General features: G+C 43.0%; 1 protein-coding gene across 7 annotated transcripts in view; it reads left to right on the top strand.

Moving 5' to 3' along the window:
- SDCCAG8 (SHH signaling and ciliogenesis regulator SDCCAG8) overlaps positions 1-19086 on the top strand; it is a 207459-nt gene that overhangs the window by 8816 nt on the left and 179557 nt on the right. For all 7 annotated transcript variants that reach the window (XR_013813108.1, XR_013813109.1, XM_079763610.1 and 4 more), the window contains exons 2-5: positions 3377-3529; positions 4715-4800; positions 6400-6513; positions 13443-13568. Coding sequence is in view for 5 of the 7 variants with exons in the window: in XM_079763610.1 (XP_079619736.1) it covers positions 3377-3529; positions 4715-4800; positions 6400-6513; positions 13443-13568 (479 nt within the window). In the remaining 2 variants the exon portion in view is untranslated. The remainder of the gene's footprint in view (positions 1-3376; positions 3530-4714; positions 4801-6399; positions 6514-13442; positions 13569-19086) is intronic.

The raw sequence follows: 19086 nt of genomic DNA, 5'->3' as shown, positions 1-19086 counted from the left end.
GTATTTACTTACACTTGTGTTCATATGCTTTTTGTAGGACCCAGAAGTCCTATTGGTGTTTGTATTCATAACTGAGTTGACGTTGAGCCCGTGTTTGGTCCCGGGGAGGAGACATCAGGATGCTCTGTGACATACCCTTTCTGTCCCCTCAGGAGAGAAGAGGAAATGCGTGTCCTTTCTTGCACTCTGGGTTAGAGCAGATGAAGCTGTGCCCATTAGCAGTGGGATAGGGGACAACTAGCACCTCCTGTGTAATCTGGTTTCCTTGTGTGTACGCAGGAGGTACCGCATCCGGGGGGTAGTGTTCCGAATAGGATTTATGGGGCCTTCAGTTGTAATGGCTCCAGTGGAGCATTATTATTCCTCAGGATGAATGGAGCATTATTATTCCTCAGGATGAACTCAGTTTGTCCAAGTGCATAACACATGTTTTGAAATAGAGTATTGAAATAACTTAAGAATATCACGTACCCTTAGCAATAGCTCAGTACTTCACATAATACTATTTCCATGGTGCAATTTAACACGTCATCTTTGAATGTTAGAAATTCTAAAAGATTAAACAAGACATGGAGACATGGGAGGAGGGATCAATGGCCTCATCAGACTCTGCCGTCATTGTAATCTGATGAAAGAACTCTGCCTCTAGGGACTGTCAACTGTGCAATTTTTTTCAGATTTCCTTTATTTTCCCTAATATAGCGTATTGGCTTTTAGTCAGATTAGGTATAAATAAGTAATTATCCTTTGTCTTGGAGGTGAAGTCATTCGATACCTCCCAGAGCATATTTTAATGTTAGTCAAACCCCCTGTTCCCATTCTAATGGAGGCGGTGGAGATAAGTGCTTTATTTTCGTAGATCTAAGTGCATAAATCTAAAGCTCTGTGCACTAAATTGCTCATCATGTGACACTTTGATTTCCCTTTTCCATTAACAAGTGTCTTTAGAGCATATGCAGTTATTGGAAAACCATCGCTGCTTCTCATTTTGCTCAAGTCAGGAATGCAGCTCCTCTGGACTTTCCTTCAACTCCCGATGAGTAACCGGAGGCCAGGCTGGCTTAGTAATCAGCACCAAATTCCTGTTAGAGAAAGGTCTGTGTGGAAACAGGGTTGGTGTGGAGAGAAATGTAGTGATAAATTCACCAGGTCAGTTGTGTAGGTGAGTAATAGCATTTCATCAGATTAGTGTTGAACCTTGACCTAAAGACCTGTCCTCTTAAGTTTAATCTAGGTAGAAAATGAGTTTCTCTAAGTGAAGAACCTAAATTAGATATTTTGTAATATAGGGTGTATTTTCTTCGATTAAGTTAGGGTTATTTTTTCTTTTCCATAACTTGAAATTGATGAGCGTGGAGAAAATGGAATCTGTTTCCCAAGGTCCTGGAGAATATATGTTTATAAATATTTTTCCAGCGATCATGAGAACAGAGGTGTTTTGTGGCTTTCTTAGGGTTCTCATATGGGAAGCAAGGAAGAGGAGCTTTTTCTCATGAGGACGCAAGGAGAAATAGGTCTACGTTGTCAAAGGAGGGCCTGCAACAAAAGATGGCAACCTCAGTGCCGTCATTGTTGCGAGTTGCTCTTACCGAGGGAAAGCACCACCTCCTCTGAAGAACTTAAGAATTGTTTAAATGGAACCCATTTGAAATAGATAATAGGTGTGCATGAACCTAACATAATTATATACATACTAGAGGCCTGGTGCACGAAATTTGTGCACGGGTAGGGTCCCCAGGCCTGGCCGGCGATCAGGGCCGATCGGAGCCTTCTGGCTGCCAGCTGGGGCCTTCCTTCATTCTGTGCCGCCCCTTGGTGGTCAGCGCACATCATAGCGAGCGGTCGAATTCCCAGTCTCTGGCCAAACTCCTGAGGGGAAACTTTGCATATTAGCCATATATATATATATATATATATATATATATATATATATATATGGCTACTATATATAAAAGTTTTAATATATATAAAATTAATGAGTTAAAAAATAATTTTCAAGTAAGATGTCAAAATTTGAAAATGGTGACTTGAAGTCTGGCCCCCACCTCTAACGTACGAAGAACATTTTTTTTTTAATATATTTACAGTTTTCTGGGTTGAAACCAGCGAGTTTAATCATGAGATTAGCAGAAATTTAAACCTGAAATCAATGAAATTACCCATCGGTTGCTTGGTTCTCCAGTTGATATTCATGTAAAAATACCCACTACAGTAGAGTAGAACTATTAGTCGTATATCACTGCTGTCATTAGTATAGTTCTGCTATTAATGTAAAACTTGGATCCTTTGCTGAAAGTGTTTTGGGGCTAGTATTTCCCTGATAATTATTTCCGTTATCTATTGTTATATAACAAACCACCCCAAAACTTGGAGGCTGAAAGTAACAACCCTGCAGGGTCCACTGGGCTGTTAGCAGGGCTGGGCTTCTCTCTTTCTCGTGTGGTCTCGGGGCCTCTCGTTCCCATGTGGCCTCTTCACAGTGGCCCCAGCGGGGTAGCCAGACTTCCTATTCATGGCTTAGGGCTCCCAAAAGCAACCATTCCAAGAGGGAGGAAGCAGAACCTACCAGCACTTTAAAGCTGAGGCCTGGTCTGGCCTTGGGTAACTTCCACCACATTGTATTGGTTGACGCCTTACCGACCTGCTCAGTTTCAACAACGTGGGAGAGGAGAAGGCTGTGAGCCTTGGGACCATTTTTAGAGATGAACTACTATAGTAATCTGCCTTAAAATACTTTGTCTTAAACTGTATGTTAAGTATGTGCTGATGAGTGTGAGCTTCATTCTCGTGTTGGTCAGTTGCATTAACCAGGATTGCTACATGAGATGTCCTCAGTCAGCAGTACAAATGAAGGGCTGGTCTGCAGGGGCTGCTACTAAAAGCATCTAGTTATTCAAATCTTGATTGAAAACTCGGCCAGGCAGTTGGCTGTCTCTTGCGGGGGGAGGGACATCGGCCCACAGGGACAAGGAGGCTTCCGTGGGCAGAGGCTTGGTGTGGTGGCGTCCCTCTTGTGGGTCCTGCCACCCAGCCCCGTGTCTCCAGGCGGATTAAGGGAGTCTTTGGCGCTCTGCCTCCTTGGTTAGTGGGTCAGGGAGGAGCTCTCCCATTCAGTCCTCCTGGCTGGTAGCACTATATGTAGTGAGTATCAACCACTGAGGTGTCAGTGACCTTAGAGATCAGTCTAATCTTCAACCCATGGACTTCACCTTCCCTCGCTTCCTCCAGCACATTCCTCAGCAAGCCAGAAACAGAACTCGGCCTTTTCCCGTAAAGTTTCCAAAGGATTGCTTCTCCCTTAAAAACTGCCCCGTGGAGTGTGGATGCGTGTGTCCGCCCAGACTCCTCTAGCCTCACTCTCGCCGTGTTGTTGCAGAACGTGTGAACAGAAGCCTTCACCAGCTGAGTTGCGTCCTGAGAGAAGACAATGCCGCTGTTAGAGACGATGCACTAGAGCCTTCTTTTAGCGCCGAAGGAGGAAATGAGGACACTGGGACTGCCTGGCACGAGCTACAGCACAGCCATGCCGGTGAGTTGAATGCAGCCCTAACCCGGGTGACCCACAGTGAATTCTTTAAACTCCATACGGTAACAACTCCAAGCCCTCTCCCCTCTACTGCTGGGATTCTTTTTTCTTTTTTTCTTTTTTATATTTTATTGATTTTTTACAGAGAGGGAGAGGGATAGAGAGTTAGAAACATTGATGAGAGAGAAACATCCATCAGCTGCCTCTTGCAAACCCCCTACTGGGGATGTGCCCGCAACCAAGGTACATGCCCTTGACCGGAATCGAACCTGGGACCCTTGAGTCCGCAGGCCAACGCTCTATCCACTGAAACAAACCGGTTTCGGCTACTGCTGGGATTTTTATCCCTGGAACACAAGTCAGCTAATACAATTCCTTGCTTACTTTTTTTCCTTTGACTTCACAATGCCTATATAGGCCAGTCCAAAATTCTTAGTATATCATAGCAACGTTTCCATAGATGGCTCCAAGCGACCTTCTCAGCCTCGTTTTTCTAGCCTCCTTCCAACCATCCATCTTGCAAGGCTTGCTCTAGTCAGACCAAGCTATTGGCCAGCCCCCTGTACTTTTGCATGTGTGTGCCTTCTACTGGAATTTGTCTCACCCTTTTCTGCTGAGCGATCTCCTGTTCCTCCTTTACAGTGTTATCTCCTCTGTGAAAACAGGCACAATTAAGTTCTTCCTCTTTTTGTAGTACTATCTATGGTTCTGGGTCTACATACAAACTTATGTCTATCTAATAAAAGAGTAACATGCTAATTGACCATACCTTTGCGATGCCCACCAGCCAATCAGGAGTGGGTATGCAAATTAACCCAACAAAGCTGCCAGGTTAATTTGCATATGTGGCCGCTCCTGGCCTCTGAGCAGCATAGGAAGGCGGAAAAGCGGCTCCTGCCAGAGTGAAGGCGGTGCCGGCAGCCAGTGAAAGGAAGGTCCATTCTGGCATGAATCTTCGTGCATCGGGCTTCTAGTTGTTTTATATCTATTAGTGTGTCACTCTTGCCCAGTGGATTCCTAGCTCCTAAGTGGGTGAGATTTTCTCACCTTTTCTTTGCATCCCCTGTTCTTGATGCATAATGTGTGTTTAAATAATATTTGTTAAATGGATGGGAGAATGGATGGGTGATGATAAACCATGGATCTCCAATCAGGTTAATAAACACATTCATTGCTTCTGTCCTGTAGTTAATCAACTCATGGCCTTGTTATACCAACAAGCAGCTGAGGAAAGTGAGGTATCTCCATCAAGAAGACGAAAAATGTCCTCTTTGGTAAGTATCAACATTTGCAACCCAACAAAAGCATTATTTTTCTAACTATGTTTTTCCTGTGCAGTGTCATTTTAGTGGTAAATGTGGTAGAGCAATTCTGAGCAGGGCGTTCTGATAGTGTAAAATAAAGCATAAGAAGAAATTGTTTCCCCTCTGATGATTTTAGCTGCAGAAGAGAGACTTCTACGGCAGAGGGAATCGTTTTTTTAATTTATTCTTCACTTGAGAAATGTGAGTGAGGAAATAGTTTAGAGAATTTACTTTGCAACTATTAGCAAATACACTAAGTGACCAGATTATTATGATCTCTGAACACATAATAATCTGGCCACTCAGTGTATATCCTATACAATAAAAGGCTAATATGCAAATTGTCCCCTCAACCAGGAGTTCGACCAGCAGGCTGGCTGGCCAACTGCCCACGTCTCCTCCCCCTGGCCAGGCTGGCCGGACCCCACCCATGCACAAATTCATTCACCGGGCCTCTAATATATATATATACTGAGTGGCCAGATTATTATGCATTCAGAGGTCATAATAATCTGGCCACTCAGTGTATAAAAAAGGAACAATATGTGGAAAAGATTAGCCATTTCTTTTTTAGAGGGTTATATCTGTATTTGATCATTTTTAGAATTTACTTAATTGTAATTCTAGCCGTCCTTTGTAATGCACTTTTATTGTGAATGTCAAAACCAAAGTTATGTAATCTTATTCTACATTTAAAAACACATGGTTATAAAATTATGTGATATAAGAAGTTAGACCCTATATCTTCTGAAGTTGGATTTTATTGCCGTTGCTTTGACAAAGTGTATTACTCCTGATTAAAGCAGTGTGATAGGCTACAGGCTAAGTTAGGTGTGAAGGGAGGTGTGAGGGGAGGATTTGCCAGGTTTCAATGGCTGAAATAGTAGTAACGACAGAATTTTACTCATGACACACAATTGGCATCGAACACCTTTCTAAAGAGTCCCTCCTTCAGGGAGTGATACTGCAGCCTTAGCTGCCACTCCTCTGCTATGGAGGTTTCTTAAAGGGAGTTGTCCCTTTCTTTCAAAACTAGAGGCCCGGTGCATGAAATTTGTACATGGGTAGGGTCCCTAGGTCTGGCTGGCGATCAGGGCTGATCGGGGCCTTCCTCTGGCTGCTGGCCGGGGCCTCCCTTCCCCAGCTGCCAGCTGGCTGGCCTGGGCCTTCTTTCATTACGCACCGCCCCCCTGGTGGTCAGCGCACATCATAGCGAGCGATCGAACTCCTGGTCTCCTGGTCAAACTCCTGAGAGGACAATTTGCATATTAGGCTTTTATATATATATAGATGGCTCAAACAGACAGTCCATCCCAGGCTAACTATACTGCCTGACATTTTTCCATTTGCCAGGTGCTTTTTATAACCACCGTCACTTTCCATCTTTAAAAAATGTTCATATACCTGAATCTATTTGTGGAATTTTTAGGATAGAGAAATAAATACTTAGTAACTGCATGTGATTCAGTCTGTGTTTATATGACGTCAGTGCTAAATTGAGTATGGAGATGGTATTCATTGATGTTTTTATAAAGCCAAACATGCTTAATTTGTATTTTTTTTCCTTAGAGGTCATCAGAATATGAGGAAACCAGTATGCCTACTGTTCATAATCTTGTCCCTATCATCAATGATCAGTCTCAATACATTCATCATTTGGAGGCAGAAGTCAAGTTCTGCAAGGTAAGTTTCTCATTAAAAATGTAAACCTACCTAAATTAAAGTTTATATTAATAATGCCTTGCGTGAAAATTTGCTATTATTGGTCTTCATGTTTATAGCAATTATATTGACCATTGCCATGCTTATGTGATTGGAAAGACTAATGCGTATGAAGCTTGGGAATTATACCCTTGACCATGCCATTTCTTTTTTTTTAAATTAATTTCTTTATTGATTAAGGTATCACATATTTGTCCTCATCCCCCCATTCCCATCCCACATCCCTCCCCACGCATGCCCCCACCCCCCTGTTGTCCTTAACCACTGGTTAGGCTCATATGCATGCACACAAGTCCTTTGGTTGATCTCTCCCCTATATCCCCACCCTCCCTTCCCCTCCCTCTGAGGCCCGACAGTCTGATCCATGCCTCCTTGTTTCTGGGTCTGTTCTTGTTCATCAGTCTATGTTGTTAATTATTTCCCCTAGATGAGTGAGATCATGTGCTACTAGAAATACACTTATAAGAACCGAAAATGAGACAAGCAATAATGGTTATGCTGAGAGGCAAATGAATCAGTCTGTAGTGAGTTTCTTTCTGGGCCAACAGTTCTTTTGAGACCCAATTTCAATGTCAAACAGTTCAGCAGTGACATTTCAGTTCTGGATGGTGGACAAATGGTGGTAATGCAGGTCCGACTCTCTCTGGTTTGGTCCTGGGCAACCTGCAGGGACGCACAGCTGCTAACTGCTAATATGGCAAGGCGACGTCAGCATCTTCCATCTCTGGACTGCTTCTCTTCTGTCTTCATGGCTGGAGTAGTCCTGTCGATTCCTCTCTGTTGCTGGAATCCACATTTGACCATGCCATTTCTTTTTTTTTTAAAATATTTTTATTGATTTTTAGAGAGAGAGGAAGGGATAAGAAGAGAGAGAGAAACATCGATGTGAAGAGTAAAACATAATTGGCTGCTTCCCCCACACCCTCAACTCTGGATCTTGCCCTGATTGGGAATCGATCCGGCAACCAACTGAGCCACACTTGGCCAGGGCAACCAGGCCATTTCTGATTGCTTAATTTTCCAGTAGTTTATAACTCAACTGTGTCTAACATTTTGATAATATGATCTCGTGTTTCAGAATTTTTCTGTCCACTCCAATTACTTTAGCCCAGCTGATTGAAAAGGCTTTGGAATAGTAATCCCAGTCATTCCCCCACATTTGTCAACCTATTGAAGCTGGGGTGCAGCAGGCAGGGACTTAAGCTACTAGACCAAACCTGCTCCATTGTCAGTATAAAGGTTCTTACCTTGACTTTGAATGGTGGGAATGGCTCATTGAGATACTAGTAACAATGATCAAGAAACCAAATGTGTCACTATGGCTTGAAATAATAGACAGTTACATATTGCTTGACTATATGGAGTTTAATAATGCCATTGGAGCATTTCTGACTTCCCAAAGTATGTTAAGGTTTTAGTTATTCTTTCTTTCATTTTTCAATATCAATGCATCAGGTCATGTGATTTTTTTTTAAACCTTTTTTTTAAAATATATTTTATTGATTTTTTACAGAGAGGAAGGGAGAGAGATAGAGAGTTAGAAACATCGATGAGAGAGAAACATCGACCAGCCGCCTCCTGTAAACCCCCACTGGGGATGTGCCCGCAACCAAGGCACATGCCCTTGACCGGAATCGAACCCGGGACCCTTGAGTCCACAGGCCGACGCTCTATCCACTGAGCCAAACCGGTTTCGGCTTTTTTTTTTTTTTTTAAATATATTTTATTGATTTTTTACAGAGAGGAAGGGAGAGAAATAGAGAATTAGAAACATTGATGAGAGAGAAACATTGATCAGCTGCCTCCTACACACCCCCTACTGGGGATGTGCCCGCAACCAAGGTACATGCCCTTGACCGGAATCGAACCTGGGACCCTTCAGTCCGCAGGCCGATGCTCTATCCACTGAGCCAAACCGGTTAGGGCCTCAGTGTTTTCTAATTTTGTGTTTTACATTTAGACCGATGCTCCCTTTTAAGTTAGTTTTTGTGTAAGATTCGTGTGTTTTTTTTGTATGTGTGTGTGGTTTTTTTTGCATGTGGATATCTAGTTGTTCTAGAAACATTTGTTCAAAGACCATCTCCATTGAATTGCCTTTACTCCTTTGTCATAGATCAGTTAACTATATTGTGAGTCTATTTAGGGGATGACTATTCTGTTCTATTGATTTATTTCTCTATTCTTTTGCAAGTACCATGCTGTCTTGATTTTTGTAGCTTTAGAGAAAGTCTTGAAGTCAGGTTATATTAGTCCTCTGACTTCATTCTTCTCCTTCAGTATTGTGTTGGTTATTCTGGGTGGTTGTTTTTCTGTATGTGTTTTTTCCCCCTCTCTATATAAACTTTAAAACCAGTTTGCCAATATCAACAAAGTAACTTGCTGGGATTTTGATTGGGATTGTTATCTAGAGATAAAATTAGGAAGAAGTTTCTGAAGAACTTCTTTTAATATTTCTTGTAAGGCAGGTCAACTGCAATATTTCTCAATTTTTATTTGTCTCTGATTTTCTACAGTTTGATATGCTATGCCTGCGTGTAGACTTGTTGGTATTTTCCTGCTTGGTGTTCTCTGAGTTTCCTGGATCTGTGATTTGGGGCCTATTACTTATTTTGGAAAATTCTTAATAATTGTTGCTTCAATATTTCTTCTCCTTGGTCTCTTCTCTTTCTGCAATTCCCATTACATATATGTTACACCTTTTGTAATTATCCCACAATTCCTGGATAATCTGTTCTTTTTCATTCTTTGTTTCTCTTTGCATTTCATTTTGGGAAGTTTCTATTGACAATTCTTCAAGCTCATTAATTCTTTCCTTGGATGTGTCCTGTCTATTAATGAGCCCATCAAGGCACTCTTCATTTCTATTGTCATGCTTTTTATTTCTAGCATTTCCTTTTGATTCTGTCTTAGATATTTCATTTCTCTGCTTACATTACCCTTACGTTCTTATATGTAGTCCACTTTTCCCACTAGACTCTTTAGAATATTAATGCTAATTATTTGGAGCTCCTAATCCGATCATTCCAACACCTCTGCCATATCCAAATTTGGTTCTGTGCTGGCTTAGTCTCTCTAAACTGTGTTTTAAGTCTTTTATTACACCTTGTAACTTTTCTTTGAATGTTACACATGATGTACTTGGTCAAAGTGTTAACATAAAAAGCATTCAGACCTGTAAAGAATTTTGTGAGTTTATTTGAGCCAAACTGTCGACATATGCCGGGAAGCAGAACCTCAAGGAATTGAGATAATGCTCCCGAGAATGAGGCGTTCATACCTTGTTTTTATAAATTTAAAAGGAAAATACGTAAGTGGGTTACATGAAATTCATTAGTGATAGATTAAGGAGGTGGGATAAAGCAAAGCGGGGAAACCTCTGGGATCGGATAAAAAGTGAAATGATGGACATTTGCTTCTTTTACACAGATGGATACAGGTTGTTAACATAGTCAACAGTTGACAATTAACTTGATAACAATAACATTGAGGGAATGTCCTGGTGCCATTTGTTGTGTCCTGAGGGGTCCGGAAAAAGACAAAGGAAGTTACAAGTTACCCAGACATTTCAGATATGTTATCTTAGTGGCAAAAAGACAAATGGGCTCAGGAAAGATCTGAGTTGATCTTTGTCAGGGAAAATACTGGCCTAGGACATGACTACCCACCATAACCTGTTTGTAGTTGAATATTTAATTTTCAGACCATCTTTTGTGGTTATTTTAGGGCTTTGAGTTTGCACAACCGCCATGTAGGCCTTCCCTGAACTAGTCGGGTTAGCATATGGCCCCTTTCGTCCACAAAAGGAACGGAAGGAAGTAGACTTTTAGTGTGAGCTTTTATGTTTAGTTGGCTAGGAGTTAGGCTGTGTGTACTGTTGGCTGTTGCTGTAGGTGGCAGAGGCCAACATTGCCTCCCATCTCTTGGTTTTTGTCTCCTTGGTGTCTTAGGGCTTCCCTTGGGGATTCTTCTAGAATATGGTGTAAGATGCACAGTTATTTCAGTGCATTCCCCTGCCATTACATAGGAGCCCCTTTGATGTGGTGGTGGACTGGGATCCTGGGAAGCAGTCTAGGTCCTGTGATTAGGGCTCAGGTTTTTGGTCAGCCTTGCCCCTGGCCATGACTTTCACAAGTGTTCCTCAGTCTTCCCCTCCCGGTAGTGAGACAGGAAGTCTGGAGGCAGTCGGAGATGGGTATCTCCCTTCCCCAGGCCAGTTAGGACCTGAAAAAAACAGTTAGTTGGACTCTGATTAAATAGTTCCTCCTCAGGCAGGCTGTTAGGAAGAACAGATGCTCTGGGCATATTTCAAAATGGCTGCGTCTCCTCTCCTCCACGAGGGGATTTTCCTCTAGTGGAAGAACCTGGTGTCCTAGAGATAAAATTCACAGAAGTGTAGGATTCCCCCCAACACGGGGTCCCTCTAGAGTTTTAACTCGCAGCCTTGTCTACAATGAGCATTTCGTCAATGACACATTACCTTTCCCTACCCCAGTGTTACAGGGGGTTCGGGGTGAGCAGTTTCTTCTGTGGGGTCTTGTCCTACAAAGTTTGAAGAATAAAATTGGCAGACTAAAAGATTGTAAATAAAGATGTGGAAGATTATTGGAAGCATATACAAACTCTCTCCAAGGGAGGGGTCCTTAAAGGGGATCCCCTTGGAGGGGCTCCTACATGGGGAAAACCTCTCTCTCTCTCTCTCTCTCTCTCTCTCTCTCTCTCTCTCTCTAATGGGAAAAAAAATCTAGTTCAGTTTCAGAGTCTCTTTGTCTCCAGGTTTATAAATGCCGGGAGCTCTTTGTCTCTTCAGGACCCGTTCTAATTGGACCCTTCCTTAAGTTATGTCCCCTGTGCTCTCCTAATTGGTCCCTCCTGCAGGATATCTGTTTCAAAGTTCAGAGCCCGCCTGGTACCCCCCTTCCCGTCCCCCTTCTCTTGTAACATTCCTCTATCCTCTGTGCATGTCTGTCTTCCTCCCCCGTGGGCCCCTTTCCCTGATACTGCCTGTCCTGTCCCTAAAGTTCCCTTCACCAGCACTCATTCCCGGAAGTGTCTGCTCAGAGCCTTCAGCTCTGGTGGGTTGTGGTTTCAGGAACACCAGTCCATCTCCAACATTGGGGGTAAAAACGTTTTTCCTGTGATTTCCGTTCTGATGATTCTAAGAAGAGGGATTGATTTTTCAGCTTGTTTAGCTCTTGTTGTGAAGGTGGGAGTGATATCTTCTAAGCTTATTAAATGTCAGACCAAAAATTGGAAGTCTGCAATATTTATTAAATTACAGCTTTCAATTACACTTTTGGTTTTCTTTTCTGAATAAAATAATTGAATGGAATTTGCATATATCACAGAATAGTTTTTGGTTACGCTAGTAATGAACATTAAGAATTGTACCATCAAGATATCGATAATTTTTGGCATTTGTTAGAAGATGAGATGCCATTCAAGAGCTATTCTAATTGTTATTTCTATTTAATTCCCATATCATACCCTTCAAAGCTAATAAAAAACTCAGAATTTTCCACCAAAGTATTTCACTCATAATTTCCCTCCATCTGTCTATCAGTTTACAGATAATCATTGTAACTTTCCAGGCCTTTTAATCTTGGAGCCCAGTGTTAACTATTTAGTCATATGACAGTTTTCAACAAGTTATTGGTATTCAAGCATCTATATATACTAGAGGCCCAGTGCATGAAATTCGTGCACGGGGGTGGGGAGTGTCCCTCAGCCTGGCCTGCACCCTCTCCAATCTGGGATCCCTTGAGGGATGTCCGACTGACGATTTAGGCCCAATCCCACATCGGGCCTAAACCGGCAGTTGGACATCCCCCTCACAATCCGGGACTGCTGGCTCCTCACCACTCACCTGCCTGCCTGCCTGATTGCCCCTAACCACCTCTGCCTGCTGGCCTGATCACTGTCTAACCACTCCCCTACAGGCCTGATTGCCCCCAACTGCCTTCCCCTGCTGGCCTGATCGCCCCCTAAATGCCCTCCAATGCCAGCCTGATCGCCTCCTAACTTCTTGCTCCCCTGTGCCAGCCTGATCTCACCCCTAACTGCTTGCTCCTCTGCTGGCTTGATCTCCCCTAACTGCTTGGTCCCCCGCACTGGCCTGATCTCGCCCCTAACTGCTTGCTCCCCTGCTGGCCTGATCGCCCCTAACTGCCTCTGCCTCGGCTCCCACCACTGTGGCTTTGTCTGGAAGGAAGTCGGATGTCCGGAAGATGTCCGGTCCACCTGGTCTAATTAGCATATTACCCTTTTATTAGTATAGATAAAAGCCTAAGCAACCTTTATGACCGGTCCACTGAACAACCGATCGACTGGTCACTATGACACGCATTGACCACCAAGGGGCAGACACTCAACACAGGAGCTGCCCCCCTGGTGGTCAGTGTGCTCCCACAGACAACCTCCCACAGCCAACCTCCTGCGACTGGCCAACTTCCCTCAGTCCCTTCCCCCTGGCCGGCCCTGATCAGCCCCAATTGCCGGCCAGGTCAAGGGGCCCCACCCATACATGAATTTGTGCACCAGGCCTCTAGTGAGTAATAATATATCTTACCTTAGTTTTCAGCAGTCTACCTCATTCTTAAAAGTCTTTTAGATAACCCCTTTAATTAAAGCCTTTCTTTAAGCCTTAATCCCTTGGAGAAAAAAAATTGTCAGAGACCACACACTTCTCTGAAAAGGCCAATAACAGGCCCTCTACTACTCACCTCCAGCCTTCTCTTTGTTTGTTAACATTTATTTGTCTAAATATAATTATAGTACTTCAGAAAATGGACAGAGAGCATAAGTCTTCCATGCTTTATGTCATGTTGGATTGTCTAGTAATCATCAAATAAAAACGCTTCATGTATTTGATGTCGGTTTCTGCTTTTTTACAGGAGGAACTTTCTGGAATGAAAAATAGGGTACAGGTAGTTGTGCTTGACAATGAACGGCTCCAACAAGAGTTGAAAGCTCGAGGACAAGAGGAAGCGATGAGGGAACAAACTCTTCTGGATGCATCTGTGAGCATTTTAAAAACCACCATTGTATTTTAGTTTGAGTGTTCCCTCCTATCTCCCCCTGCCCCCCCGCCCCCCCCGCATCCCCCGGCCTTCTGAGCTGCTTCAGTTTTCTCTTTGAAGTTTGGCAAAAGGACTCTGCATATATTTGCTCGGGGCCTTAAACATTAAACTTCCCTGGTGTGGGGTGAAGGCTCAAATGAAATGATGTAGTGATGCCTACACTCTACTCCCGTTTCCTCTCTGCGCTTTCCATTTATGTTTTTTCCGTGTGGAAAGAGCAGGGCTGAAAGCAGGAAGTGTGTTATAGGGGAAGGTCCCTGTTAAGTCCAGAAACTGTTCAGGACTGTCACTTAGATCTCTATTACATTTCTCTAAGCTTTTCTTTTTTTAAAATATATTTTTATTGATTTCAGAGAGGAAAGAAGAGGGAGAGAGAAATAGAAACATCAATGATGAGAGAGAATCATTGATTGGCTGCCTCCTGTACACCCCCCACTGGGGATCGAGCCCGCAACCTGGGCATGCGCCCTTGACCGGAATCGAACCTGGGACCCTTCAGTCTGCAGGCCGATGCTCTATCCACCGAGCCAAACCAGTTTTTCTTGAGCTCTGAATTCCCATGGAGTCTAGTTAGCAGCACGGTGAGGCAGAAAGAACACTGGCCTGAAGGTCCAAGAATCAAACTGGTCATCTTCCCCTTGTCTCCAGTAAACTAGGTGCTTAGCAAATGCTGAAATTTTTAAAATATATATATTTGTATTGATTTCAGAGAGGAAGGGAGATGGGGAGAGAGATAGAAACATCAATGATGAGAGAGAATCATACCATGATTGGCTGCGGCCTGCACGACCCCTACTGGGGATCAAGGCTGCAACCCAGGCATGTGCTCTGACTGGGAATTGAACCTTGACCTCCTGACTTATAGGTCGACACTCAACCACTGAGCCATGCCTTCTGAGCTGCAAATGCTGTAATTTTAAAGGACTTTCAAATATGGCTTTAACCTCATGGGCCCTCTGTTTATTGGCAGTTTGAGAAGAATCACGTATATCAGCAGTTGTTGGTCTTTACTGTGAAAAAACAATCACTTTGCTCGCTTTTAGATGGTGTAGATCCTGACTCCACCCCCTGAGAGTCTGATTCGGTTGGTCTGGGTGGACTCTCTGAGTTAAAAATACGGAATTTTGACAGGTTGAGTCTTTGAGTTAAAAATAGGAAATTCTGACAAGTTGCCTAAGTGGTTCTAATTTCAGAGGACCACATTTTGAGCAACAGTGGAGTAAATGGTCTCTGTCATTCCTGGGATGATATTTAAATAGTGTTTAAACTTGGTATCTCCTTATGACTTGTCACACAGATGCTGGTGCCTTGAACATGTTTTCCAGCCTTGCGCTGGGATGCAGTTAGTCAGAGCTTGTTCTGCTTTTTGAGACGGATGCAGCTTTCCATGGGGAAGTTCTGACACTTGCCTGTGGCAGCTTTATTTTACAAAGGCTTCTGGTGGTTTTGGTATAATTGTCTTTAGTAAATTCATTCTGTTAAGAAAAAATACGTCTTAGTGTTTTACCTCGGTGCCCTCTAGTTCTTGTTTGTGAAGTGTTGGGTTTTTTTATAATTTAATTTCCATGGTCTGAGGTTTCATTTATAAATCCTTGACTGCTGTGTGTTAGACTTTGCTATTTAGAAGTAGCTGATTGTGTTGACTTTGAATAATGAAGTGAGCTGATTAAGTATTTCAGGTTATTTTTCTGCAATTGCATTTCAGTTTATGATCAGCAATTTTCTCTCCATTGTATGTCTTTTTCTAAATAATTATATCATTGTACTGTTAATATAAGTAGTTAAAATTCCATCTTAGTTGATTATTATTTTATTTTTTTAAAATATATTTTTATTGATCTCAGAGAGGAAGGGAGAGGGAGAGAGAGATAGAAACATCCATAATGAGAGAGAATCATTGATCGGCTGCCTCCTGCACGCCCCCTGGGTGTTGAGCCCACAACCCAGGCATGTGCCATGACCAGGAATCGAACCCTGACCTCCAGGTTCACAGGTTGGGGCTCAACCACTGAGCAACACTGGCCAGGCAGTGCTTATTATTTTACTATCAATTTGAAGATGACACAGCCATACAAAAAGTACTTAGAAGTAGCTCATTTAAATATATGTATATTTAACAGGTATCTATATATTCTTTTGCTTTTCTTCCAAATGTGTAGTAGACCCTTGGCAAACAGTGACTCCATTATTCATCGTTTTCAGTATTTAGAGAGTGGCCAAGAAGTGGGAGAAGGGGAAGTGAGGGAGAAAGGAACTTAGGCAGACAAGTGAATCAGAGGGCAAGAGAAGTGAGTAACGCTGAAGGGGAAGGAAATGATGGTGAAGCACACGTGCTCGGCCGTATGAGCAAAGGAGACTTGCTGAAGACTCCGGCCGCAGTGAGCGCGAGAACAAACTCCTGGAGAGGGTTTGTTTTTTCTGCACATTCCGTGAGCTACAATGTAATGCAGATGTTGCAGCCATAGCTGCAGCTGTGCCAGGTGACCTGGAGATCTGTTTAATGTTAGTCATCTGTGTTATTTTGTTGTCCCAGTATTGTCATCCCCACTTTTTACTTGTGTATGTAAATTGAGGCATTTCAGCAGCCTATGCATGCTGAAAATTAAGCAAAATATGTCACCCAGACAAGGTGGCTCAGTGGTTGAGCATCAGCCTAGGAACCAGGAGATCATGGTTCGATTCTTGGTCAGGGCACATGTCTGGGTTCCAGGCTCAATCCCCCAGTAGGGGGCGTGCAGGAGGCAGCCGAGCAATAATTGTCTCTTATCATTGCTGTTTCTATCTTTTTCTCCTTCTCCCTTTCTCTCTGAAACAATAAAAATATATTTGAAAGAAGAAAAAAGAAAGAAAAATATGTTGTAATATAAAGGACGCTTTTTAGAGTATCTTAAATATAAACAGATTCAAAGATAGTAGCTTCCTTTTTTCCTCTGAACTCTTTTTTTTTTTTAAATATATATTTTATTGAATTTTTTACAGAGAGGAAGGGAGAGGGATAGAGAGTCAGAAACATCAATCAGCTGCCTCCTGCACACCCTGTACTGGGGATGTGCCTGTAACCAAGGTACATGCCCTTGACCGGAATCAAACCTGGGACCTTTCAGTCCACAGGCCGACACTCTATCCACTGAGCCAAACCGGTTTCGGCTTCCTCTGAACTCTTTTTAATGAGTCTATTGCCATGTAGATGGTAGATCTTGCCAAAGCCCTTGGTGGTGGATTGGAATATAGATTTTCAGTGCTTCGTAAGGCCTTCTTTTGAAGAATAATTTAAATAGTTCTGTAGTTGCCGAAACTGGTTTGGCTCAGTGGATAGAGCCTCAGCCTGTGGACTGAAGGGTCCCAGGTTCGATTCCGGTCAAGGGCATGTACCTTGGTTGTGGGCACATCCCCAGTAGGAGGTGTGCAGGAGGCAGCTGATCGGTGTTTCTCTCTCATCGATGTTTCTAAATCTCTATCCCTCTCCCTTCCTCTCTGTAAAAACTCAATAAAATACATTAAAAAAATAGTTCTGTAGCAATAATTAATACTTATTGATGACTACATGGTTCTAATGGTCCAAGTACTATATCAAGCACTTTGTTTACATTATATTATTTCAGTTTTACATTAGCCACCCAGACACTGTCATTATGTCTATTTTCAGATGAGTCAACTAAGGTACACAGTGGTTAAGTAACAAAGTGACTGGTCTAATGTCACAAAGCTAGAAAACAGCAAAGCTAGGACTCATTATGACCCCCAATCCGTCTGCCTGGCCTGGAAGTATTCTACCTGTTTGCAGAAAGTAGGAGCAGCTTTCCAATATCGAACCAAACCATCTGAGTTCTTAGCACAGTGTCTGGACATGGTGGGTATAACATGGAAATGTGTGCAGTAATCCCCCTTCTGGGAGAATATGGAACAGAATCTCAGAATTCTACTTTGTGGGAATGCCATTTGCCGCATTCTAGCATGATCTGACACGGCAGCATGGTTCTGTGTGTGGGGCCCTGTCCTGTCTCGTGGGTACACCGTATTCTCTGGCCCCTAGCAGGAGGTCAGTTATCATTTGTTGAGTTAATACTGTAACACACATTAAGTCACGCAGATCTGTGGGCTGCTGATGTCACTGAGTGTGAGAGGGTACTGGAGGTGGAAGCCTGACGAGATTCCATGTGTGCACCTGTTTTGTTTCTTTGATTAATGTTGAGCCAATATTTAACAATGTTTCAAATGAAAAGCCAGGTATCTGGCTTATTTTTTAAAATATATTTTTATTGATTTCAGAGAGAAAGGGAGAGGGAGAAAGGGATAGAAATATCAATGATGAGAGAGAATATCATGGATCGGCTGCCCTCCTGCATGCCCCACACTGGGGATCAAGCCCACAACCCGGGCATGTGCCCTGACCGGGAATGGAACTGTGACCTCCTGGTTCATAGGTCTACGCTCAACCACTGAGCAGCACTGGCCGGGCTGGCTTCTTTTTTTAAATTATAAGATTTTTTTTTTTTTGAAATATGAGTTTGCATTCACACATGGTATTAATTGACTGGAACTGGTAGTGGCTGCTTCATTTGGAGGGTTTGTCACTACCACTCCTTTGTATGCCAGACATGCAGGCTACATGTCAGTTCTGTTTGTCACCATGCATGTTTTACTTACTGAAGGTAAATATTTTTCTGGAAAGGCAGAAGAGCATAGTGGTTTAGGGCATGGACTCTGGAGCCAGATGGCCAGGGTTCGGATCCTAGCTATGCCACATATTAGCTAACTTCCTACCTCTGAAAGTCTTAGAAAGTTACTCTACGTGACTCAGTTTCCTCATCTGTAAAATGAAAATAATAATGAAACTTGTAGGATTGTCGTAATGATGAAATGAGTTACTACATGTGAAGCACATGAACATTGTCAGGCACATAGTAAACACCATATGATCTAACAACTACTATTAGTCATGCCTTTGTGTAATGTGGGAAGTGAAAGGCAAAGTGAAGAGGGCTGTGTTTCAAGAGTAAATTCCTCTGTTGACTGCCCTGACATCCAGCCCTCTCTGCTCACATACATTACTGCCTGTACCTGTAGGAACTTGACTTTGGGGTGCTTGTTGTGGAATGTGACCCTGCTAGCCTGAAGATGTAACATGATTATTGATTTGTAGTTGAGAAGCATCTGCTCTTTAAATTCTTTCATCACAGGTAAGAATCAGCATTCTGCCCTAGCTGGTTTGGCTCAGTGGATAGAGCGTCGGCCTGCAGACCAAAGGGTCCCGGGTTCGATTCTGGCTAAGGGCATGTACCTTGGTTGCAGGCTCCTCGCCGGCCCCGGCCCTGGACAGGGATCATGCAGGAGGCAGCCAATCAATGTGTTTCTCTCACATCCATCTTTCTCTCTGTCTTTCCTTCTCTCTTCCACTCTCCCTAAAAATCAATGGGAAAAATCCTCAGGTGAGGATTAACAAAAAAAGAAAAAAAGA

This window comes from Cnephaeus nilssonii (genome assembly GCF_951640355.1).
Source record: "Cnephaeus nilssonii genome assembly, chromosome: 23".
NCBI classification, from domain to species: domain Eukaryota; kingdom Metazoa; phylum Chordata; class Mammalia; order Chiroptera; family Vespertilionidae; genus Cnephaeus; species Cnephaeus nilssonii.
Note: the sequence above shows the minus strand (reverse complement) of the source record. Positions and strands in the feature narration are given on the sequence as shown.